This window comes from Helicoverpa zea, chromosome 11 (assembly GCF_022581195.2).
Source record: "Helicoverpa zea isolate HzStark_Cry1AcR chromosome 11, ilHelZeax1.1, whole genome shotgun sequence".
Taxonomy (NCBI): Eukaryota; Metazoa; Arthropoda; class Insecta; order Lepidoptera; family Noctuidae; genus Helicoverpa; species Helicoverpa zea.
This window is the reverse complement of record NC_061462.1, coordinates 6,973,910-7,001,685: the sequence shown is the minus strand read 5'-3', so window position 1 is coordinate 7,001,685 and position 27,776 is coordinate 6,973,910. Positions and strand designations below refer to the sequence as shown.

Sequence of the window (27,776 nt, the reverse complement as noted above, 5' to 3'; positions counted from 1 at the left end):
GGGATATTAGTAAGACGCGTTCCTTGAGAAAGATTTGGTGTATAAATTATTAGTAAATGACAAAAGGGATCGGTGCTGTAGAGGCCGACATGGAGCGCTCCGCCGCGGGTCCTTGCTAATATTTAATTTGCATCTTGAAGTTATGTTGAAAATGTTTACGACATTTTTATGACAAAAATGTAAAGAAATTGAGAACATAGCGAGACTTTCTACCCCCTAGCTAGAATATACCTTCGTAGCTTATAAATTATGGTATAACCAACTCTAAAATAAACAGAGTAAATTATAGATATATAACGGTGCTACCAATTGTTGCCATCAAATAATTTATTGATTGAGATTAACTTGTACTTAATTCTAAAAGTTATTCACATATGCATGAGAACATTATGTACATTGTACAGTTTTCAATCAATAGTTCATCGTACCATTTATGGCTATAACTGTCTAATGTGTCTATCGTGAGGTTGTAGGTTCGAGCGCCACCCGTTGCACAGTTGGCATGGAGCCATTCATGCCACTGCACTGTATTTACTATGAATATATAGACAGGATAACAGTAATACATGTAAAATGCAATTGGTGTTGTTTAGGTAATTTTTGTTGAATTGTTCTGATGCAAAGAAATAAATGGACCAGTTAAGTCCAATTTTATGAAAGGCAATCCTAAAATGTTTTGTTAGTACAAAAGTAGAGAGAAGATAAAATATATAGATATTTATAGTTCTATGGAGCAATTTTGTTGGCCAGGTACAACATTTCTGCCCCGTTTTAGAGTTAATATGGCTAGAGTGATTCCTAGAATTCGAACGTGAGCTTTATAGGTGCAAATACAGAAATAATTCGACAGCATTACAGAATTTGGGCACTTTATTGGTAAATTCTAACAATAGCGGAAAACTACGTACCACGCACGCACAGGTACGTAGTTAACGCACGCACAGCTAAGAATGAAAAATGTTCCTATTCACAAAAACTTTGTCTTCATCCTTGTTACATAAATAAAATATCGCTTCACGTCATACATACAATATACCGTATGTAAGATATTCTTACTGCTGCCTTGCCGAATAAATGGTGCCCTACACACGTCATATCGTATACATAGTTACGTCCTTGGTGCAAGTATTATATTATCTGCGAAGACTTATGAATGAATAAAAGCAGGCAGCGGCGCGCATAAAGAATAACATTGTCATAAAGATTTGTCTCGGGTACTACCTAAATGTAACGAAAACTGACAGTGAATTCATAAGGAAGTCTCTTTGGTTAATCGAGTGAAAGTTACGTGAGCATTTCACGTCTCGCCTAAGAAATGGAGAGGACTGTGAACGCGCTGAGATACGGAATGTGAATTAGGGGAAAGAGAATCGTTTCATTGGGTCCGGCGGCGAGGCGAGGAGGCGGCGAGGGCAACGCGGCAGAACAGATAGTATCACCATTATCGCGTCCGTACCGTATTCACGTCAGCATAATGCTCTAATTGGGCGCAATTACGGCCGATCCGGCGGAAGGCGCCGCCGTCAGGTGGAGACGCTCGTGTCCTCGTAAATACTCGTTAACGACACCCACCCCCGAGAAAAATAATATTTCTCGACACTGACTTCCTACTAAAGTAAACGACTGCGTCGAAATGCTCACGTACTTACGAAAGGAAGAATTTGAGGCTAAGTTAACGACCTGGGACAAATGTGCGGGCATATAATTGTTCCATCTAGATGAATGTTATCCTACCTACATATTTTTCGAAGCTTGCCGCTTTTCGCCGTCTCGAATTTATGTCCGTTCGTTTTCAGAAAACGGGAAAGGTTACTGAAAATATTTTCTGTGGTGTATTTATGCATAAACGGTATGATGTAGCTATTTTGTAAATATTTGAGCAATTTTGTAAATAGCCAGCAATTGAAACCAAATATGTAGACCATGAAAGGATAGAAGGATAGGAGGAATGCAAAATTGAAAGTCGCTTTAAAAATCAAAAGTGGTCGTGCCACTGATCATAGTAAAAACAATTGAAAAACACCTCGTATTCAGATTGTTATTCCAAACTGCTATGAGCGCTGCACATCATCCAATGTCTGATTTGTGTAGCTGCTGCAAAATGACCAAACCCATCTCGAATATATTCGCATTCTCTCCAGCCTCTCACTAACCAGATTGCACCGACGTCAGTTAATTTTAAACAAATATGTACCGACGAAAATCAAATGCAATGAGCCTGCAACCAATGAATGAGTGAACATACGAACATACGAATGCATTGATTTGGGAATACGATGACAACGCGTAATTGTCACATTGAGTACGCTACGGGTGTATTGTAACATCAATGGGTTGTACCGCACTGGCGAAAACTAATCAGCTGTGTAGTGTGTACATACAGAATGTTTATTAGAAATTGTGAAATATAGTTTGTGTACATAATAAAATGCTTGAAAGGATAAAATTATTGCTTCAAAATCTTATTTTGTTTAAAATTTGTTCTGAATAAAAGACGATTTCTGTTAGGGTCAGGTTGATCAATGTTCACCAAGCAGTTTATTTGCTCCTATTGTCCTAGCTATACTTTACCACACCATGTTTTTAATAACACAAGAACACAGATACCTATTTAAAGATGAGGTTAAAAGTTGTCAGCGTAGAGAGAAGCGTAGAGTTAACGGTATGTGACTTGGTATACATATGAATGCTTATGCTCAGTGGTGTTTCTTGAACTAAAACATTCAAAGTCGTTGACTAAACTAGTTCGTAGAATCTCGAGCAAATACGTACATAAGCAGCTTATAATATTCTAAGTGTTGTTTATAGTTCTTCATGGATCGTGAACTGAAGAGAGTAAAGTTTGCTGAAGTTAAAGCATTGAAGACAGCCCCACACTGTGCAGTTGTCCGGGCAGACACCGGACTGGCTTGAATTAATGTATTTCTTACTGGACAAATCTCACTTGGAATTATTTAAATTAAATAAGCAGCTGCTAAAGTTATTAATTTTGTTAGTCCACAAAGTTCATATTTTTCTTAAATTTAAATCTCTAGATACTTTAAATCGCTTTGAAGTAGCATAATTTAAAACTAATTAGCTAGCTAACTACCTAATTACATTTTTGAGTAAAAAAGTTAGTCCAATTGAATTAGGTAATTAAATATTAAAGTTTTAATTTCGTGGAATTTCGCCTAAAACGGCGCATATATTGCGCACAAACATTGCATAAAGCTTCTGAGGTCTAAATAAGAGTTTCTTGTGTATTTTATTGCTATATTCAAACGAACATAATAAAAGTTTTGTGTACTGAGAGGAAACTGCGAGGGAAAGGCAAGGAGAGAAAATTCTCTGTACATAAATTTTAAGTACAGGTGGGTTGTGCATATTTCCATGTTGATGTGTTAATGAAAGCCGCTGTACGTTTTACTCAAGGTTTCACAGTCAACCGAGGAACACAGAGAAGTCGCCTTCTGTAGGTACTTTGTTCATAAGGCACCTTATACTGCAATTAGCTTGCAAACTAGGTTACTACAATTGTATTTGGTTCGTCAATGTATACTAATAAATAAAGGAGTTTTTTTTGTTTGTTTGTATCCTAAATATAAAACTGATTTGAAAAATTATTTTACTGATGGAAAGTAAAATAGGCTATACTGTATCCCGGTACGATCAGTAGTTACAACGGGACGCTAGTGAAACCGCGGGAAAACGGATAGTGATTCATATGAGTCTGTTTATGCAGGTAAAATTTTTGCCATATGTCTCTAAATTCGTAAAATAAAAAACATTTCTTCATATTACAGAAATATTTGGTTGTTTCTTGTTACGTTAATGCACTGTAAGTACTGCCGAAATAAATAACATTTCCTTTACTATGAAAAAGTACCATACAAAGTTTTCTGCTTCGACATTCATAATATCGTAGCAATTAAAATTTTTGTGACTCACTTGGATTTATTTCTCTCGGGATTATTTCTGTAACTTTACGTTTCAACATGTGAAGTTACTTATTTGATGCAACTTTGGAAGCATGCTGAGGCCGATTTTCACCGTAGGCGCATAAACATCCGTTTTTCTTAAAGGAGCTGTTTACTCTTAAAATTAAAGAAAATTGAAAATGAAAATTCATAGTGAACAGTGGTTTTGAGAAAAACGAAGGTTTATGTAGTCGGTGAACTTTAGCTTAAGTAATGATGTAACTTACATTGTACCATTAGCACGACCCGCTTGCTGATCGATGGCGGCACGCCGTTGGATGCGATGCACAAGTAAGCCCCCATATGAAGCCGGGACACTTTGGAGATTGTTAAGTTTTCCCCGTCTACCACGTTCACTGCAAACAAACATATGTAATGAAGTGTCGAGAAGAAACTTCACAAGTGGAAGTACTATGACGAGTTGCTTCTTAAAGATGTTTATGATTGAGAAGGATACGCAGTTACATGTGGTTGTACCTTATGAATGATTTTGCAAAAAGGCTTTTACCTATATGAATATTTACTATCTTCAAATATTTAGCTAATTCTACTTCAACAGTACGAATCCTTAATCATAGAATACATAAATTCAGACGCAGTGACCAAATAGAAAACCATTAAGCTCCATCTTTCAGAATTGAACAGTTTTGTTGAGGTAAATACAGTTTTATTTTTGTTTGTGGGATTTAAGTCCAGACATTTAAGGACACTGACTGCTTAGTGGTTAATTGATTAGTATTTAATTGCTTCAATGTTTCTTTTGTTTCACAAACTTCAAACGTTGTCTCATAATAAAATAATCATTAATTTTGTTGTGAAAATAACGCATTCAAGGCACAATGCTATTTAAATTGTATCTGCGATTAAGTTAGGTAAAAAAGATGTAAAAATTTAAAGGCATAAAATATGGCATTGTTGGATATAAGTGAATTATGGCGGGCTTTCGTAATTATTCGCGTTCGATAGTCCATTGTTAATTCAATTGCGAAAATATTTCTGTTATGCGCTGGTTGCGGGTACAATTTAATGGTATTGTGTGGAACAATCTATGTCGTTTCTGAACCCTTTGCTGTACTCCGCTCCGAATCTTGTGGTGAATGCTTTTTGAATTTTCAATTAGACTTTTGTAAGAAACAAGTTGCGTCACAATGAAGCGTTTTAAAGGAACGTGTATACCTGTTCTTTGTGAGGGTGACGTGAAGGTTCACTTTAAATAATAAATACAATCAATAGGCTTTCTCCCTATTTACATATCCGATTTCAATTCAATGTTTACTCGTATGTTCCATAAAATTTTGTTCCACGTAATTTAGTTTATACGAACCTTTAATTAAAATGCGCTCAATTACTTCAATATTGATAAGTAGGATAATGAGCGGAAATTATAATATGATTTTAAACAATTTGTTATTGTTGTATTTGTAGTGGCTTCGTGTTCAGCTGTAATGTTTGTTTGGGCGAATTCTCGAGTGGTATCGCTGTGGGACCATTCCAGTCCATTTCTCGCTTCAGAGATTTCTTTCTTTCATGTGCTTTGTTTCGTTCAGAGAGCGTCAACATAATGAGCGTCCGGAACTAATGTTTTGACCGGATATTTATAAGTGTACCAAAATCTTTTGTTAACAGTGTCGGTTGTTCTTTCTGTTTCTACTAAACATAATATAATGGAGTTTTCACTTGCTAAAAGAAACAAAGTGAGGTGATTTTTGAAAACAGATTATCAAAATGGACAAGATAACACAGGGTTTTATATGAAAGTGCACATACATATTTAAGTTAATATACCTACTAGTTATTAGGAATAAGCAGGCTTCTTTCTTACTGTAGTCCGTCTCCATATAAATTCAACACCCAAAGCGCATATATCATAATAAATGTTTCACAACAAAATATTTCAAGATAAGTTCTTACCAGACTCCCCATTACAATTGAACTCCTGTCCATCTTCTCGCCTCCACATGACGTATGGTTCAGGATAGCCGGTGGCTCGGCAGACCATGGTCACGTTGGTACCTTCCCGTACCACCATGTCCGTTGATGTCATGTTGTCTATTATCACGGGCGGCACTAGGGACAACAATAATACAATTAACAAACTTAGTATATATCTGATTCTAAATAAGACCAGCAGTCGTTTCTAGCAGGGTGAGGCTAAAATTGTCTATGCAGTTCAAAGTCAAATGGTTCTTCTTTATAGCCCATTTTCACCAGTCAGAAGTAATGGAGTCTTTGAAACACACTGTTCAAACGACTACTACTACCTGGATAGATTCATCGATTTTAAATTATTATCTACCAGTTTTATTGCGAAGAAAATAATACCAAAATAAAATTCTCTATAGGCAATTTTACTCACAATGGAAATCATAATAATCCAAAATTTTTCTTTTATAATATTGATTTGGTAAACAGATTTTTCAAGCAAAGAGTAAGGTCGGAGTTCTGCTACCTGCTCGCTGGCCGGGTCCGAACCGCAACCACAGCAATGCTATATAAATTTGTAACCTTATTACACCTGAACTAGGGACGGTTTACGAAGGTATTTAGTTCGGGTATTTTAATATCAAAATATCAACTTACTCCTCGCTTAGGTTTGATATTATGAAGAGCTTTTAAGTGAATAAAAATTCCATTTCAGAATGCCGCGTTTATTTCGCTATGCGGTCAATAAACTGGACAGGTTAACCTACAAAGTGGATGTGCAATTAGGTAAGTGATTCAGTTAACATTTCAGGACCCTGTTTGGTGTACAGAGTAGTACTTTAAAATACTGTGTAGTTTAATATTTGAACAAAACTACGTTGCTTGTCGTTTTGTCACCTGTTTCCATTTATCTTGTTGCTTGTTTCTTCGTGTGCAGGTTAGACCATGTGCTTACGTCTCTAAAGTTTTTGAGTATACTCACCCACAACCTGTAGGTATCCCTTCCTGGAGCGCATGGGGTCGGTGTTGACCTGGCACATGTACCAGCCGCGGTCCACCTCCTGCACGTTCTTAATGTGTAAGTACCACGAACGGTGGTCATTGTACGATAAACTGTTGGAGTATACTCACCCACAATCTGTAGGTATCCCTTTCTGGAGCGCATGGGGTCGGTGTTGACCTGGCACATGTACCAGCCGCGGTCCACCTCCTGCACGTTCTTGATGTGTAAGTACCACGAGCGGTGGTCGTTGTACGATAAACTGTTGGAGTATACTCACCCACAACCTGTAGGTATCCCTTCCTGGAGCGCATGGGGTCGGTGTTGACCTGGCACATGTACCAGCCGCGGTCCACCTCCTGCACGTTCTTGATGTGTAAGTACCACGAGCGGTGGTCGTTGTACGATAAACTGTTGGAGTATACTCACCCACAACCTGTAGGTATCCCTTCCTGGAGCGCATAGGGTCGGTGTTGACCTGGCACATGTACCAGCCGCGGTCCACCTCCTGCACGTTCTTGATGTGTAAGTACCACGAGCGGTGGTCGTTGTACGACAGGCTGATGCGCGCGTTCTGAGTTATTATGTTGTGGTGGATGCTTAGGATGGTTTGCGTGTCCACGCGGACCCACGCTACCTGCACAAATAACCACAAAGTAAGAGGTTGTGTTCAGAAACATCAGTTTGCAGGAACATTCATAAACAAATCGCAGTAAGTTTCCGCTGACTTAAAATCTCCAATTTGTAATTTGCTTGCTTGGAAAATTGATCAACGAATAGAACGAATTCGGAGAAACAGCTACCTACTTACGATCGACGACGAAATTTGGTATTACGGTACCACATGTCGTGTATAAATGAATTTCTTGGTAGTAAAAGCATGTGGATGCACTGGAAGGACGTACACGGATGAACGAGCATCAAAGGTAAAAGTGCAGAAAACCTGTAGAAAGTAACCATTTTCTTTGACGCATTTCCAACAATTTATTGACGTGATAAACTTTAATCTTAAACTTTAATGTAGAAACTTCTATTTTAGGGGAGTGACAAACACATTTTGGGTTTCATGAGATAGTGATCATACAATATTACAAGTCTTAAGCAGCTGAGTCACATCGACACGCACACTTTGTTTTGTTTTTAAAAGCTTTGTAAATACATATTACACTAGAATAACAGAGTAGCTCGTAATCGTTATGAAATCTAAAAGTAATTTTAAGGTTTAGTTATTTTTAGAGCTTTACGATTTAACTTGGATTGGCCTGTCTGTTGAAGTCAGTTATTTATACGATGCAGAAAAGGGACTAATATATTGTTTGAAAACCCGCCTTATTTATGTGACTAAATTTTAGAACAACTGGTACTACTTTGCATAAATTTTTTTTCTTAATTTTTTAACCATTTTTGTCACATAAATTACTCAAATAGCTACTAATTGTGTCGCACCTACAGCATATATCTGTACTACACAGCACTCCAATTTCGCTAACTAGCCGTCGTGCATGATTAATAACTGGCGAATCGTGCATTCTGGGCAAAGTGATATTAAGTTGGCTTGTTAAAACTTTACCCCGTGCACCGCACGAATGGAGTTGTATGAAGTTCTGGCGCAACGTATCCGTTCATAGAATTACACGGCGCTCGTTCATCATGGCATCTGACGTCACCGGTGAAGGTTCTTGCTTACCATTGTTTGCTTTCTTAATTGCTTGCCAATAAACTTACGGTATGATAATGTAGTACAATGTAACGCTATAATATAGTTATACAATTAGGGTATTAATATCTACGGTGCGCGGTTCTTTTCATCGAAACATGTCGTTGCTAAAAACCTAGTGCCGGTTTTATAATGTCACATTAATTATTAAATTCTTGACCGTTATTTGAAGCTTACTAGTTTGAGATAGGCACCTACGTGTTTTCCGCTTTTATCTCTGTCCTTTTCTACCCCATATCTTGCATCTCTCTCGCACACCGACCAGTTTCACTCCCCACCAGGCAGGAGGCGACGAGTGTTCTCGGCGGCCACAGTTCGTCATTGGCGTCTTGTTTTCCGCCCGAGAAGGTTGGTCTAACCAACCGCTGTAGTATTTCGTCGAAAAATAAACTCAGTGCTCTCGCAGAACACAGGTGAGTTTATAATATTTTATACAATTTGTTAACGGTTTTACCGTTCGATATTCGATTTTACGAAATCAAGTGTTAATATTTTGTACATCTACCCCTTTTTTGTCACGAGTTTCTTCCGTGTACTTTTTTTTTTCAGTAATTTGTTTTCAGAATGAGTGACTTATAAAGCAAATACGGATGCGGTAAATAATAAAGCTACCACAGCCCGTGCACGTGACTATGGAAAAGAAAGCAAGCCCGAAGTTCCTAAGGCACCTGTGGCCCTAGTTCAATCCTGCAAGGCGTTCAACTTTTTGACAAAAAAGAATGGTGTGAGGTGCGGTCCAACCAGCATCTCCTTAGTTCGGACTGGTCACTACCGCACTTGAAGAGGGCTGGTGGTGTCAAGAAAGCTTTTCGGCCTTGAAAGACTTGGTACGCTCCCCTCGGACTGCCAGTAAGTCTGTTAGCCACCCCCCATGGGGGTCGGCTCATTATCACGGCGTGTGATGGTTTTCGGCCTTGAAAGACTTGGTACGCTCCCCTCGGACTGCCAGTAAGTCTGTTAGCCACCCCCCATGGGGGTCGGCTCATTATCACGGCGTGTGATGGTTTTCGGCCTTGAAAGACTTGGTACGCTCCCCTCGGACTGCCAGTAAGTCTGTTAGCCACCCCCCGTAGGGGTCGGCTCATTATCATGGCGTGTGATGGTTTTCGGCCTTGAAAGACTTGGTACGCTCCGCCTAGGACTGCCAGTAAGTATACTAGCCACCCCCCGCAGGGGTCGGTTCATTATCACGGACCCGCGCAGGGTACCAATCTTGCATTTTGCGAGTCGCAGCATCATTACAAAGCAGGGACCAGTAAGTATACTAGCCACCCCCCGCAGGGGTCGGTTCATTATCACGGACCCGCGCAGGGTACCAATCTTGCATGTTGCGAGTAGCAGCATCATTACAAAGCAGGGACCAGTAAGTATACTAGCCATCCCCCGCAGGGGTCGGCTCATTATCACGGACCCTCGCAGGGTACCAATCATGCATGTTGCGGGTCGTACCATCATTGCAATCTACCCTCGCAGGGTGGCTTTTTGGATCGACCTTCGAAGAGTCGCCATTATAACCTTCCCTCGAAGGGAAATGGTAATCACACTCACGCTGAATGGCGTGTGACGCAAAACTCTAAAAGCTCCCTTGGGATATCACGAGTAAATTACAATAGGAACCATGTCCAACAGAGGAAACAGAAAGCGTCCAGGACCGCAGGCGGACTTTGATGCGTCCAACAAGGCACGTAAGTTATGACTTTCCAGGCGGGTTGCCTAACATTATATCAAGACCAATGGAAAGAAATGGGAGCTCCGCCTTTCTTGTTAAAAATAATAACTGGGTATCGCATACCATTGGCCAAAAGCCACCTTTGATAGATAATGCCAGATTTGACCAGAGAGTCCAAAGAGATGGATGTCGTCATATCCCAAATGATAAAACAAAAAGTTCTATTGATAGCTGCAAATTCTGCCAGCTTTCTTTCCAATATGTTTCTTGTGCCCAAAAGGCGACGGAAAGAACCGTCCAATACTCAATCTCAAGGTTCTCAACAAGTTCATAATTACGGAACCCTTCAGTTTAATAAATGTTTTTCGGGTGCCAGAGTTTCTTCAGAAAGACGAATGGCTGTGCAAGTGGATCTCGCCCAGGCTAACTTCTACCTTCCGGTAGCCGAAGGTCACAGATATGTTCTTCGACTAGTATACAGAAGAAGACTGCTTCAGATTACGTGCCTACCATTTGGCTTAAGCACGGCACCCAAGACCTTCGCCACAGTGACCAATTTGGGTGGCTCAAACTTTGAAAACTCAAGGGTTACTTATAATTGTGTATCTCGATTTTCTGGTGGCTCACCAAGATATATTTGCCTACTTTGGGATCATTTGCACCATGTTTTGGATGGCAAGTGAATAAATCGCAAGCATTATCAACAAGATAATGACAAAACGCACTACGTGACAAACAGCACGACAAACTTAGAAGACCTGCATAGATTGATAGGACTTTTAAACTTCGCAAGTTTTCGTTGTTCCATACGGCAGACTGCATTACCGGGCTCTCCTCACTATCCTCAATGCAGTGTTGAACAGCAATCTATACCTACCCTATTCATGGAACCGTGAGCCAAACGGTGAACAAACCATAAAAAGGGTTCTTATAAGTCACGATTGAAGTAATGATCATATTTTATAAAAATAACTACGAAAGTAATATACTGACAACATTAGAAATGATATTTTAGAACGATGTCTGTGGAACTTATGCAATCTTTTCAAACTTAATTGAAATCAAATATGTATAATAAATGCCGTAAGTTATTTTCTTAATTTTAATGAAATATGTAGTAAATCGTTTACATGTAAAATGAACCTAGAAGTCTTGACTGTCATACATAGAACCCTACTTAATTGTAGACCACAGATACTAAGAACATTTTACATAAAAATGTGACGTTTTTGTCATCGGTCGGGTTATACCCACCATTTTGAAAAAGTGTCATTCTTTGGTTACATTGTGGGCTCACGGCTCGGTGAATGGAGTATAGCAATGTTGAACCTACCAGCAGATACCTTAGCAGATCTAAAGTGGTGGCTGGTCAGCTGCCACCAAACCTTGGATATTCATTCGCCACTTCCCTGTCACCTTATAACCACGGACGCCTCCGATGTAGGATGGGGGCACAACTGAACGGAACTCCCGTAATGGGTTCATGGAACGAGAGAGAAAAAGGCTTTCACTGCGATCTGAAAGAGATGCTTGCAGTATTAACTGGAAAATCACGGCATGTTGCTAAAGAGATCAACAGCCATTTTTCAATGCAGAAATGGGACTGTGGTGTCATATCTAAGAAATCAAGGTGGCACCCGATCAAGGAACCTACCGAACTTGACGTACAGAGTATTCAGTTATCTTGAGCTGTATCAAATCTATCACGTCGTGAATCATATACCAGCCCTATTCAACAGTCAGGCAGACCATCTCTCCCGACACAAACCTCCACCGGAGTGGCATCTTGTATCAGCAGTGGACCTATTTGCCTCGAAGCGAGCCCAGGGACACATAGTTGTGTACTACGTGCCCCTAGATCTGAAGGACCCGAAAGCGGGGTTCCACGATGCATTTTTCTCAAGTTTTGACTTACCCGCTAGCATGGGTATTACCGCCACCTTACCTTATACCGTAGGTCCTCAGTCATCTCAATTCAGGAACGGGAGTTAATCTCATAGTAGTTCCTTCGGTGGCACCAGGTATTTTGGCGAGCAGATTTGAAGTCCCGATCATTAGCAGTACCCTACACACTGATGAACCTCGAGCAGAAACCGATAGACACAGCAACGGGGATACCCCCTGCCAAGGTCAAGGAAATGGGGGGGGGGAGGGACAAGGAGTCTCTCCGACTGAAGTCTTCTTCAATCCACACGCAACACTTATCAATCAGCTTGGAGTCGACGGTTAAATTGGGGCGAAAAGTATGAAATTGGATCCTATGAATCCTTGAATCCCTATTTGGACCTATACTTACCCAATTTTTAGCGGACTTACACATAGTAAATAAACTAGCATACAATACTATTTTATTACACAAGTCAGTTATAGCTACACTATGCAATGCAGAAACCACTCTAGAGCTAGGTTCACACGTTCTAGTCGGACACATTTTAAAATCAATAGCGCTGAGCAAACCTGTTCCCCGGGAAGCCGTCCATCTGGAATATTGACCAATTGGTAACCTACTTAAGTGCAGTAAACGTAGACGAGAATAATCCATTTGCAACTTCCAGGCACACTGCTGCTCTTTCTTTTGCTAGCTTGTTTCGGAAAGGCGAGTCCATGATCTTTCCTTGCTTGCAATAGACCCAGAACATTTCAAAAACAACAAAGATAATTTAATCTTATGGCCAGTCTTTGGCTCTAAGACCGACAGTTCTAGTCATAGGCAGTCGGGTTGTTGTTTGATGGATAATCAGGAAAATATAAATCTAAGTCCAGTGTATTGGGTCAGAAAGACTAAAGCCTTGTTAGAAGATAGACGGACATCAGCTAATTCCTTAAATTTATTTATATCCGTTAGAGGCCAACCAAAGGCAGGCACCCGAACGATGATGCGGGTGGATTAAGACATTGTTAAAAGAGGCAGGAATAACTACAACCCCAGGAAGCTTCCACTCGGCGGTAGCGTCAAAATCTGTGTTGACAATATACCTTTGGACGATATATTAGCAAAGGGTAATTGGCGATCAGGCAATACATTTGCCCATTTTTACAGAAGGGAAAGATACCCACTAAATAGAAGTAGCAAGTTATCTCGATTATTTAATTAATCCAGCTGATTAATGTCTATATTTTTGTTACTATTGTTATTAAGAAGTATCGCAATGTTTTTGTTAATTACTATTAGAAAATGAAATCAATTTTTGCTTTTGTTCTTGCATCTCTCTTTTAATTTTTATTACTCATCCTTCGAGCCCCTTTCCCAACTATGTTGGGGTCGGCTTCCAGTCTAACAGGATGTAGCTGAGTACCAGTACCAGTTAACTTTGATTACATTAGTATTCCAGGACGCAATACACATACTTACATGTGATTACTCGTGTACCTAAGTACCTATTTACATACACAATTTCATTGTGCTTTTGCTCACATTGGCGTCCACTTCCACCAGGCGATAACAAACACGTCTCAAACTAGTAAGCTTCAAATAACGGTCAAGAATTTAATAGCAGCGTTTTACCTGAAATAAAACGCATATTAAATACTTACCTTATTTGAAGCTTACATTTTAATTTCTGCCTGGTGTTTTCGACTCAATGACGAACTGTGGCCGCCGAGAACACTCGTCGCCTCCTGCCTGGTGGGGAGTGAAACTGGTCGGTGTGCGAGAGAGATGCAAGATATGGGGTAGAAAAGGACAGAGATAAAAGCGGAAAACACGTAGGTGCCTATCTCAAACTAGTAAGCTTCAAATAAGGTAAGTATTTAATATGCGTTTTATTTCAGGTAAAACGCTGCTATTGTCAATATTGATTTAGGTTTATAAATTAAATAAATTTAAATTAAATATAAAATAAAGCTCCAAACTACATATAAGCATTTCATTTATCATTGATGAAAATCTATGACGTCATAAGTCCCGAACTGAATGTGTGTTTCATTCCTTGAGTAGCCCGTAATTGAGGATATAACCAGAATCACCGCAACACATCACATGGATTAGTGCTTGCGGTACGACGACATATTAATTTAATATGAATTCTGTATATGTATTTGATTTCAGTCAGACAATATTTGCTTTAGAGATTGACTAGTAAATCTAAGACAGTATTTCCAAAACCTCACTAGAATAAACTAAATAATTGAAATAGGTCAGCTATGACAGAGTGAAAAGAAAGGGGAATGTTTGGATGTCCGATAATCTAAATTAGCCATTCAAGTTCGAGAAACATCCTGTACTTCTAAGCGCAAACTTACAGACATGTGTATTCTAACCACGGACTTCAAAGTTGGTTCCTGACCGAGTTTCAGAAGTCTGAACTCAAGAGTCAACGGGCGTTGAAGCGTATTATGTTCAGCGACCGAATACGATACACCACAATACAATGCAATTTGGTTCAATAGAACAGAGAACGTCATATATTGGATGCTTTCTGGAATACACCACGCAGAACAGACGCAGGGAGATATCAAAACGGAAAATCTCTTAAGCAGGTAGCGTCGCCAAAATGCGGGTGTGTGGGACAAGGAATAATACTGGCCAAACGCCCATTATTTTGAAAACCAAATCCCCAATATATGAAGACCAATCTTTAACAGATATTTCAAGAAACCAGAACGCCTCATTAGTTCACTAGTAACGTATCGTTTTGGTGACGCCTACCGTACGCATTAGAGCTAATAGAAGGAGCCAAACCTATCTGCCGTATGGTATTTCCGCTCATCTGTCCTTCTTCCGTAGAATACACGGACATTATCTCAAATCAGTGGTCGCTTAGGGGCCAGCGATAGACGGTAGCCCGCAAACTGTCGTTGTCAAGGAAACGCATGGTGACTTTCAACAATGCAAAAAAAAAACAATGCCAAAAAAAGGTAATGGTGTTGTGTAAACTTCCCCCTCTTTTTGTCCAACGGTTCGTTTACATGTATAAATTAACTCGAAAATACATTTTCTGCTTCCTCCATAATTTTTAAGACTTCTTTACCTCTATTTAAAGTTAACACCATGCCAGAATTTCCAGAAGATTGTAGGTAGTGATGTACCAGTGTGGATTATTGAACAGTAAGAAATCTTATCCAGATTTCATGAGTAAAATAAGACGGAACAGAAATTGACATTGATATTTATTAAATTCCAAAAAAAGATATTTAAAGATGAAGTTGTTACAGTTTGCAAAGGCAATGATTTAACGATAGAACGTCTAGTTACCTTATAACCTCGTAGGTCTTCGACGACGCAAGCTAGGAGCGCGTCGCGACCCACGGTCACCGTCACGTTCGTGACGGGTTCCACGAAACGAGGAAATAATGATTCTGAAACAAAACACAACAGATAAACGGAGCTGTTTGCAATGTTTTAGTAGTTTCAATCTATTGTTATTAATGGCTGTACAAATTAGAGGTTAATTGTTTGAGTTTTCCAAAATTGGAAATTGGCAATGTTATTGTTAATACGATCAGTTTTTGTATTCAGAGACCAGTGGCTTTCGCGTTTGGTATAGAGCAACCTTAGATGATTAAAAAGGTCTTGAAGTTTTAAAAGTTTTTTTTTGTGAAGTTATAGTAGGTATAAAAGACTATAAAAGAAAGATGAAAAATAATTGAATATTCAAAAAGTACGCAATTTAATAAAATTAGAAGTTTAATTATTGTATGTGTTAATATTCCTATGTATTTACTCCATACGAGAGTAAGTCATTGTGCCTAAATAGTTACTAAGTATACATTGACAAATGGCGAATCTGACTGCACGGTTACCTTCTCAGGTAGTCACATTCAATCCTGTAGACTGAAATTAATCAATCACGGCATAGAATAATGTAGGCCCGTTCTTGAATACACACAATGGGCTTAGGTTAGGGTACATGTAAGTACGAGAGCAATCCATCAAAGTACACACTTTCCCTAAACTAAGTTAGATTGAGTAATATTGGATAAAATCCTATTGACTCGTCATTATTTACCAAAGTAAGGCCCGTAATAAAACTCCTTTCCTTGTAAGGAGACTTTTATTGGTTAATATAAACTAGGTGATTTTGTAACTTTTAGGCCAAAACGGTTTACTTTAGAAATACACAGGAACTTCATAAACATCTTAATTCAGAAATAGACTGATATGGTTATGATATGGCTACAAGCACTGTAGAATAGACCATAGGAGTTAAGCCTGAAGGCAAAAGCTAGGAAGTCACTTGGAAACGACGCAACATGAGTTATGATAATAGGAATCTCAGACTAAATTGTCTTTCACAGCATGTATGTTTTGGTTCTAGAGAGCCAATAGTAGTTCCTAGAACTTAGTAGCCTTATTTACATGCTATGTATAACGCATTAGATGTGTGCACGCCGGCTTGTAAACCACAAGTAGCCCATTTGGTTATTTGCGAAGTGTATACCAAACTGCGGTCGAAGCTGGTCGCGTTATGGCCTGTGGTTACACCCTTATAATAAGACCATCTATTGCTTTTGAATTACGCGGATCCGTGATTATATTATCCAGGATACTAATTTATTGTCAACACAAACTTTAATTTCCAACCTCAAACTTATAATTGGGTTAAACTTCACAGAAAGGTACTTGCGTGTTATTATTATCTTTGGCCGCAAATTGACTTTATGCATACTTTGGTATCCGATAAACCAATTCATATCATAAGGGTTAGCTTTTTACATTTTTCGCAAAACATGAATAAAACATGTCGATAAAATTGAATAATAGCCGCCACTCTGGAAGTGAGAAGATTTACGTATGTAGACGTCAATACTACGCGATCGATATGAACGATGCTTCAATGCTGCAACAATCTATTTAGGCTAAACAACCTGAGACACGGAAAAATATCCGCGAATGATTGATGAGTGAGAACGCGAATAGAACAAATCCATCCAGCGCCCATCAATCTTAGCGTACAGCGTGCGGGCCTCTGTGCAAGCGACGTCGTCGTCTCTAATGAAAGAAGAGCTTACCGAGCACGTATAAACAATCGGAAAATGTTGTTTCTAATATCCCGCAAGATAGATGGCCCGTGAAATGTGCTCTTAGCTGGGATCAAGCCTTTTTTAATAGAAAAATGATTGTGCTACGTCTTTTGTTCAACTCGGGAACGGCTACATAATAGTGTACAATGTGAGGCGGTCAATTCTCTAACGTCACATTGTCGAAAACTGTGCTACAAAGCGAGGAGAGCGACAAAACGCTTGCTTGCTTCGTTGTATTCTACAATATGTGACCTTAGAGAGCGCTACTGGAGAATTCCTTTTACGCTGAACATTGAATTGATGATACGAATAAACGGTTTGACATATGGTGATTTCACTTCTTTATTCACACAAAGGTGCCACCTAAACGCACAAAGAACAAACGTAAATAATGCAACGTAACGTATGATTGTTTCTCTATTTTGATAAAAGCGTGTTCTTGTAATTAGTTGTGGATCTCCTATGGGTGATGTAATAATGCGTGCAAAAAGTCGGTGGCAAAAATACAATGTTCGTAAAGGATTTCATAACATCCACAGAACAACAAAGAGAAGAGGGGGACGATAAATTGACCTTTTGATTGAAATAGGCTACGGACAACGTTGGTTGGAGTCGGGCTGCCTTCTTATTTTCCTCTACGTAATTTGAGTCATTTGTATTACTCATGATATAGGAGCTCATGTATTAAATATATTTATTTATTTTGTAAATATAATAACGGTATTATGCCATCACTTTAATTTCAGATTATATCGAAAACTGATAACAAACTTAGTAAGCAATCTCCATAACTTACGAGCCTTCAAAGAAGGTTAAGTTCTACTATGAAGGGTTTAATTACTATAATAGGTGCTAATACAGTGTAACGTGTTAATAATGTAGTCGGTGTTGATGAGACAACGAGATTACCCGGCCACTTGAAATATGATTACGGGCGGGCCGCTCATCAGGCCGTAAGTGTTTACGGATGCACGTGACGGGTCGCGCCTCCCACTCGGTAGCCGGGCCGCCTCGTCCACTGCGCGTATTTACCTAATTGGCACAGTACGCTGTGACAAAAGTCCGTGTTGGGCTCCCCGGCAAATTAGATTCCGTGCCCACCCGCCGCCCGCCGATGCTCGGGACGCTCGCCATCGCTGCCGCTCGCTTTACTTACCTCTTTCACCCTAAATTGACTTTCCCCTAATTGAAATACGCGTCAAAGACTTATTCCACGATTAATCTTTTTGTTTGTTTTTATTAGTTACTGCACTGTTAGCTGAGAAGCTTTTAATCTGCACGATTACATTTAAAGGGTTAATGATTCTAATGAAAGTTTCTTGAAATAAGACGGGTTACTTGAAGCACTATAATTACATTAGCGTCAACTTTTAAGCAGATTACAGAAACTACGTAGGTAAACGTCCCTCACTTCCCTTTATGTAACTAAAGATTTCTTTAAAAATACATGTTCATGTAAGCTATGTTGATTTTAAAATATTAAAGCCAGATTGGATGAAAATTACCCTTTCCGTTGGAATACGTTACGTAGAGGAAAATATGATGTGATTTAAAAATTGAATTATCCATTTTCGACACGGGAATTGGTGCCCATCTAAAAATAAAACCGATTGTAGCAAATTCGAGTTGCCGAGTCTCACGGCGGCTTCGCTGTGGCTGTGGGTATTCATGAGTATCGATTTTATGCAAAATGCAACAAGATTCACTTGAACATGTCGGCTATACGATACGCATTATGTGAGGAACCGATCTATTCTACAATTACATTTACGTAGATACGGGCGCTTGTAAATGGGTGCGTATGTTGTCGCGCTGGTCGAATGAGGGCCTGTCGGGATATTGAGAGCGTCGAAGTCGTGTACGTATAAACATGTAACACAATTAGCGGTCAGGTGTTGGAGGCGCGCCTGTGACAGTCCCCAGCAATAAGAGCTTGATAAAGCCAATTTAACCGGAGATTCGATTTCTCTGCCTGTTTATTATTATCAGCGGCGCCTAATTTCAGTTCGCCGGGTCCTTTTGTGTAAACTGAATGAACAAACAACTAATGCAAATTTCGGTTAGTTAACTAATTTGAAGTTTCCCGATAGATCACGACACGATCTAGAATAAGACGCTGTGGTATTTGAGTTCATTGGATCGTAGGAGTGGATCATTTATTGCGTGAGTCGGATTTAATTTTGGCCACATCATTAATCTTTCTAAGATATTGAGCCTGACAAATAATAAGACAGGTAGGTATTGGGAACGCCTACATTTTTCTTTGTTCTCGAAATCAGGTAGTATAATTTTGGGATGTAATTTGGTCGGGTGTTGTTTCGTTAAAGTTTAATTGTTAACGTTAACACGTGTGATGCCAATTAGTACGGATGCTTAAGTGTAATCGCTTCTCGGCCTGAGTTTGTAGCACTTCGTTACATCGTTGTTAAGTGCACCTAATGCGACTTGTACGATACTTGCTGCGGTACTTATATATGTATACGAGTTATAATTAACGCTGCTAGTGAGTAGTATGGAACGATTTATTTCGTAAATTATGTATTAGCTACATGTCGGTAGGTAGTGGCCTAGATAAATAAAGTATTCTTTATAAATATTGAATTTTATTGAAATTTTGTAAGCTTTGCTAGAAATAGTTCACTTGTTTTAGCACACGTATCGATGACCGGTTGTCAGTAGAAATATTCCACTTTTCAAAGATCCAAAGGCATTTCTATTAAAATAAAATATCTATTTTTGCAATAACTCTGCAAGGCTAGATAATGTATGATTTGATTTCACTATATAAAAGGAAAGTTTCAGTAAGGAAGTGTCGTCATTTTTATCTGATCATAAAAACTATATCCAAATAATATTTTCATAAGTGATTCCATACAATAATATAAACGAGCACTTTATAAAGGGAGAAGGGTCAATAAACCTACGCAAAAATACCTACATACTTAAGAAAATTATTTTTATTTTTAGACTTGAATCACGAGCTAAAATTAATCGTAATACGATTTAGAAGAACTTTAATCTCCTAAGAGGATGGGCGTGATTAAAATTTCGTCTGGGACAATGTACCAAGTAACTTCCAAACTGATAGTGGAAACAGCATTAACATCTACCTAATATAATTCGAGATTAGCTGGAAGTAGAGACAAATGCGGTCGAGAACTTAGTTCTTCGAGTTTGTGTAGCGTCGTACTAAAACCTTAAGTACTATTACAAAATACCTCAGGGTGTTCGTTCAACACATGCCGTGGATACTTGAGTCACATTGTTTATCTAACGGGGTCACTTCATGAAACAATTTTATGATTTAGGAATATTTTCCTGAAGTGACCCTTAGATAAAGTGGGATAAATCTGTACAAATTATAATATTTTGCTTAGTTAATGCTGTTGGGAAAAAGGTGATTTCATAAAGATGAATAATAGTTATGGGTCATATTTGCTACACCTGGTCTGACTAGCCCCAATGTGTGTACTTCCCCATATGTTTACTTTTTTCGATGGTTTAACAAAAGTATCAAACAAGAGACCACAATGAAAATTAATTTAATCTGTGCGATACTGTGCGTTCCGAGTTAAGTGAGAAATGTTATGGGCTTTGACAACAATTTTCACGAATGTAAAATCAATCCAATTCACCGTATTGTTTTGTTCAATCAAATCAGCATAAAATACTAACAACAACAGCAAAAAAAACAGTACAATATCGTCCATTGTTTTACATCACTAGGCCGAAATCAAAGCGTAAATGTCGCGAAAGAATACGAAGTTAGTATGAAGGTTATAAAAATATCTGGAGGACAGGTTGGCGTTATATTGCCGTTATAAATCAGCGGCTGCGACAGGCGCGCGTGGCGGCGGCGACGCGGCGGCGTGACGACGACGCCCGGCGTGCCACCTCGTACCGACGTCCTATGTATGCATAAATATTGCGCCTACAAATGCACGTTGTTTTAGTGCTTTTTATGTTTCTTTGGATATTTTAAATTATAATTTCTCTTATACTGAAAGTTAATTACCAGTACTAAAACATTTTTTTAAAGAGAGGCCAGATGGTTCAATTTTCAAGCAATAGCATTTAGAGTACAAGCACATTGCAGACTTTTAGTCAGTCGATAGTTTATTTACGAAGCTGAATTGTAGTAAGCACATAACAACGAACAAACTTTGAATTTTGTTTGACCATGTATTTATTTATAACATTATGTCCTGAGTGAAAATCAGCTGCAAGTGCTTGTTTTACAGTTAGTTTTACAAACCTGAAGATTTCCTCGAGATGTTTGCCTTAGCCGGTAGAAGCCGGCAATAAACTTATATTGAGTTCATATGTTCGAAAGACATGTTGGTCGTTACGATGCAAGTGTATTTACATATGATATTACATTTATACATATACCAGCTATACAAAAAATTTAATTAAATTTTGTTAAAGTACTTTAAAGTTATATTTTTGGATGCGTGATTTTGCAAGTAGGTAAAATAAAAAATTGCAGGCTCCTTTGTCAAGCTCTAACAAGCCTAGTTTATTAACCTTTGCAGTACCAGCTATTTAAGTGTTATGTATGACCACCATTATAACAGTAATTGTACAGAGGGTTCTATTTTTAACGACTTATTATACGACTTCATAAGGTCAAAAGTTAAATCCTTGCTATTTATGAACTGGCGCAGCATAATCTTTTCAGTAGTTTTACAAATAATTCGACTGCAGCGTAAAATTAAATGCTCGCGGAATCATATTAAGAGCTATAGTACATTCGTACTCAAATATCATTAATTGAGTGATTGCCAGTAAATAAACGAGATACAAATAAAATGGATAGCGGATACTTCTTTGGTCCATTTCATAACGGGTGCGGAAATACGATGATTTATGCGGTCATACATAAATGAATCGGATTCTCTGTGACGGCAATTTTTATTTATGAAACAATTAAAATTAATAGCCTCGTTACGGCTTCCAGATAGTTGAACATCGCTTGTTACTTACACTGTTAATTTTTGCATATTGAGCTTGCGAAAAGTGTGATAAATAAATAACAATATTTTATATTTTATTGCTAGTAAATTGAGAGATTTTTGATTTAATTGTACACGGAACGATGCAGTTCAGCGTTATACAGAGAATTTAGTCAAACAATACCAAAAAGAAAAGTCGAAAATGTTTGTTAAAATCGGGGCTAGTAGTGAACGAAACAAATTAAAAACATTTAGGACGTTCCATTAAACTGTTTAATTAAATTGTTTCTCTGGCCTAGAAACCAGAACTGGCTATTTCAAATGCATAGCTTTTTGTTATGATTCGAAGAATATTTATTCAGTAAAAACTAGAAATTGTTAAAGAATATCTACGAATTGGTTAACAGCAAAAACGGCAACGTAACAGCAAGTAAAATTTTAAAGCGTGTGTAGTGCAGTTCGAGTGAACGGCAATGGTTTCCGGCTCATATCACTAGATTGGAAACGCAAGCGCCTGACCAGGGTGAATTACGCGAAACGGCGTGAGCGGTGACGGTGCGAGAGCGAGATTCACTTACTTACATTCGCTTCGTGACTGAACTCCATAGAGCGGTGCAGTTGAGCCGTAAATAAAATGGTATTGTCGCGCGGAAACCGCACATCGAAAAACCGGGGGACGTCGCGTGAAATGCTACCGGTGCCGCCATCGGCGTAGACGTCGAGAAATATGGCCAAACGTACCGCACATACGAAATATGGGACTATAGGCAGCCGTGTCGGGTCGTGCCGGCTCGCCGAAACATGTCGTGTGCTGTGCTATGTGGAGTTATTATACAATTATAACAAACGCTTATCAACTAATATGCATTTAGGCCTATTAGTCCAGTACAACTATATTAATTTGGTTATTTTTTTACAGTTACGATAGTGCTATCATTCATTCAATTAAAACCGTGGTAGGTAGGTACTTTATAAACAAAACTCGTAAGTAGCATTTGTTATTTTATAAATGAATATTTGCTTATCCTACGCTACGAGTATGAACTAAATTATTATGATTATTTATGCAAAATAACAAATGGCTGCTTATAAAAGTATAATGATGCCTTTTGTAATCATTAGGGCATTGTTTTAGAGAAATTGCTTCATCTTATGCGTATTAAGTATAATGTGTCTACGAAAGTCTATGATTTATAGTGAAAGTAAATGCTTGGATTTTTAATCTCGATATCTAGGGATTTACCCTAAAACAAAAGGCAAAATGTATGTAAGTAATTAAAAACAATAGTAAAAACAGAAAATACACTAAGTGTTATTAAATAGATACTTGAAAACTTAGTTACTGTATACCAGATATGATTCTGATGTACAGGTATACGCTATATTAACAAAATAATCCTGTAGTTTTAGACCAAAAGAGCTACAACTACTACCCACAAACATCCATGCTCTTACAAAGGACAATGGGCACTTTGTATGGGATTTGGTACCCGCTCCAACAGCAACGTATTATATATCATTAGAAAGGTATTTACGTGAACAATAATAAAAACTATGGAGCTTGCCTCAATTAGCTGTCCGATCCAAGAACGATAAAAATTGAATCGACATAGAAACAAACATGTCATCCATATATGCAAATTCATTAAGAGGCATATGTCGTCAGTGTAATAATTTTAAACTCAGTTAACAGACATCTTACATTGATTGATACACTCTATTATAATCTAAAGGTTGTAATAGTCTATGGAGTCATACTACGGAAACACAATCGTCATCTGATTTGACAAAAGTTCAAAACATTTCTATTCATCTTTTTTTAAGAAGAAATTCACCATTATCTCAGCACCTCTTGAGGAGCAAGATTGAGTCGTAATATGGACTATGTAAACATCGTCTCCTGACTTTTTAACCTCAATTGATTGTAAATACTGAAAGACTTTCATCAAATACATAAGCTGGTTCTGCGTGAACTGCAAAGGTTTGCACAGTCTTTTTTTAAATCAATCGGCAGGCAAACATTCTAAAAAGGCCATATTCCTGTTTTTTTCTTACTTTACCAGTTTTTATTCAAAACAGTTGGATTTAAGAACTTCATCTACGTTGATGATTTATGAACATTACACATTCTATTAGTCGATGTCACGGGAAATGGACAAGGATTTCGGACTAGTCGTCATAGTAAACATTTTTTGCCTTGCCAAGACCTACGCAATGGTACTAGATTCAACACTGTTGGACAGGGTACCAAAACGCCCATCGTCCTTTTTGCATTTAATATTTCTAGGCTTTTTTATACACTTATTCCTTCGATTTATCAGCATTCATCAGCGCGAAGTAGACCTGACAGCTGCATCACACTCCAACCATTCCCACAGTACAACGCGTGATTATTCATTTATTATGAAACCAAAACTCCCTCCTACCATACTTTCTGACGGACATTATATTTAAATGTCCCGTCTATTGCATCGTACACACGCAAATTATAATATCACTGTAGCCCAGAGGTTAATTAATGACATTGTAAAGGTGAAAAAAATAAGTGAATTAATATTCGTCACCGAAAATATGTGGTGACAAAAGTGGGTCATTCGTCATCTCGACACACTTAACTTACCACGAATGTGTCTACTTGGTGAAACTCAAAATTTTTACATTTATCATGTCGTCAACTCGACACGTTAAGATTTTGATACGTGTCCAGTTAGTGAAACTTAAATTATATTTTTTTATTTTTTCACCAAGTCGACACGTTTTAGAATTTAACCCGATTTCAAGCAAAAAGTACAGTCAGCAAATGAATGTATTCATTTTCTGTGTCACGAACATCATCGGCCACTGAGCTTAGTAAACGCTTGAAACGCGACTCCCAAACTACTTAGTACAAGTACTAGGAAATCATAAGTGCATTAAAGCCAGATGCATTACCAGTATAAACAGGACAGTGCATAAGGGAGCATATGGGGTAAGTACATCATCATCCTCCTAGCCTTTTCCCAACTATGTTGGGGTCGGCTTCCACTCTAACCGGCTTCAGCTGAGTACCAGTGCTTTACAAGAAGCGACTGCCTATCTGACCTCCTCAACTCAGTTACCCGGGCAACCCGATACCCCTTGGTTAGACTGGTGTCAGACTTACTGGCTTCTGACTACCCGTAATGACTGCCAAGGGTGTTCAATGACAACCGGGACCTACAATTTAACGTGCCATCCGAAACACAGTCATTGGTGTCTAAGATATACTTAGAAAGTACATACAAACTTAGAAAGGTTGCATTGGTACTTGCCTGACCTGGAATCGAACCCGCGCCCTCATAATCGAAACGTTGGTTCTTTGCCCACTAGGCCACCACGACTTTGGGTCTTTGGTTATGGGGTAAGTACATAAGGGAGTATATGGGGTAAGTACATAAGGGAGTATATGGGAGAGTACATAAGGGAGTATATGGGAGAGTACATAAGGGAGTATATGGAGTAAGTACATAAGGGAGTATATGGGAGAGTACATAAGGGAGTATATGGGAGAGTAGATAAGGGATTATATGGGAGAGTACATAAGGGAGTATATGAGGACAGTAAATAAGGAAGTATATGGGTAAGTACATAAGGGAGTATATGGGTGAGTACATAAGGGAGTATATGCGGTAAGTACATAATGGAGTATATAGGACAGTAAATAAGGGAGTATATGGGACAGTACATAAGGGAGTATATGGGAGAGTACATAAAGGAGTATGTGGGGATAGTACATAAGGGAGTATATGGGGTAAGTACATAAGGGAGTATATGGGAGAGTACATAAGGGAGTATATGGGGTAAGTACATAAGGGAGTATATGAGGACAGTAAATAAGGAAGTGTATGGGAGAGTACATAAGGGAGTATATAGGACAGTATATAAGGTAGTATGTAGGACAGTACATAAGGGAGTATATGGGAGAGTACATAAAGGAGTATATGGGGAAAGTACATAAGGAAGTATATGGGGTAAGTACATAAGGGAGTATATGGGAGAGTACATAAGGGAGTATATGAGGACAGTAAATAAGGAAATGTATGGGAGAGTATATAGGGGAGTATATAGGACTGTACATAAGGGAGTATATGGGAGAGTACATAAGGGAGTATATGGGAGAGTACATAAGGGAGTATATGGGAGAGTACATAAGGGAGTATATGGGGTAAGTATATAATGGAGTATATAGGACAGTAAATAAGGGAGTATATAGGACAGTACATAAGGGAGTATATGTGAGAGTACATAAGGGAGTATATGGGTAAGTACATAAGGGAGTATATGGGTAGTACATAAGGGAGTATATGGGGTAAGTATATAATGGAGTATATAGGACAGTAAATAAGGGAGTATATGGGACAGTACATAAGGGAGTATATGGGAGAGTACATAAGGGAGTATATAGGACAGTATATAAGGGAGTATATGGGAGAGTACATAATGGAGTATATGGGAGAGTACATAAGGGAGTATATGGGGTAAGTATATAATGGAGTATATAGGACAGTAAATAAGGGAGTATATAGGACAGTACATAAGGGAGTATATGGGAGAGTACATAAGGGAGTATATGAGGACAGTAAATAAGGAAGTGTATGGGCGAGTATATAAGGGAGTATATAGGACAGTACATAAGGGAGTATATGGGAGAGTACATAAGGGAGTATATGGGAGAGTACATAAGGGAGTATATGGGTAAGTACATAAGGGAGTATATGGGGTAAGTACATAAGGGAGTATATGGGAGAGTACATAAGGGAGTATATGGGGATAGTACATAAGGGAGTATATGGGGTAAGTACATAAAAGAGTATATGGGAGAGTACATAAGGGAGTATATGGGGATAGTACATAAGGGAGTATATGGGTAAGTACATAAGGGAGTATATGGGAGAGTACATAAGGGAGTATATGGGAGAGTACATACAATACCCTAGTACTTGTGACAAACAATGATTCGATTTCAATACCATTATTTTATTGAAGAACATTATTAAAAGTTGCTAATGCATCTGGCTTCAATGCACTTATGATTTCCTAGTACTTGTACTAAGTAGTTTGGGAGTCCATGTTCGTGTTTGAAGCGTTTGTTAAGCTGACGTTCAGTGGCCGATGATATTTGTGACACAGAAAATGAATACATTCATTTGTTGACTGTACTTTTTGCTTGAAATCAGGTTAAATTCTAAAACGTGTCGAGTTCGTGAAAACATAAAAGTGTATTAGTTAAGTTTCACTTACTGGACACGCATCAAAATCTTAACGTGTCGAGTTGACGACATGATAAATGTTAAAATTTTGAGTTTCACCAAGTGGACACATTCGTGGTGAGTTAAGTGTGTCGAGATGACGAATGACCCACAAAAGTATAGATGAAGTTCGAGGTGATTAGATAAGAGGCTTCTTTATGAACGCGTTGGCCGCTTCGTCGATATTGAATGCCATTAAAATCTTTCTTTGTATACAAGAAAGTCATTCGAACTGGAGAGCCCGAGATTCTAATATTTGTCGTTACGAAGCTGGGTTGTGTCACTGCAGTTAGGTACACGGATGGGTAATTTTCAATGGCCGC

At 38.5% G+C, this 27,776-nt stretch overlaps 1 protein-coding gene across 1 annotated transcript in view; it reads right to left on the bottom strand.

The window, feature by feature from the left end:
- Positions 1 to 27,776, bottom strand: part of LOC124634556 (lachesin-like) — a 43,867-nt gene that overhangs the window by 6,234 nt on the left and 9,857 nt on the right. The window contains exons 2-5 of the mRNA XM_047170175.1: positions 15,463 to 15,566; positions 7,312 to 7,519; positions 5,871 to 6,026; positions 4,187 to 4,315 (exon numbers count right to left, since the gene is read on the bottom strand). Coding sequence (XP_047026131.1) covers positions 4,187 to 4,315; positions 5,871 to 6,026; positions 7,312 to 7,519; positions 15,463 to 15,566 — 597 coding nt within the window. The remainder of the gene's footprint in view (positions 1 to 4,186; positions 4,316 to 5,870; positions 6,027 to 7,311; positions 7,520 to 15,462; positions 15,567 to 27,776) is intronic.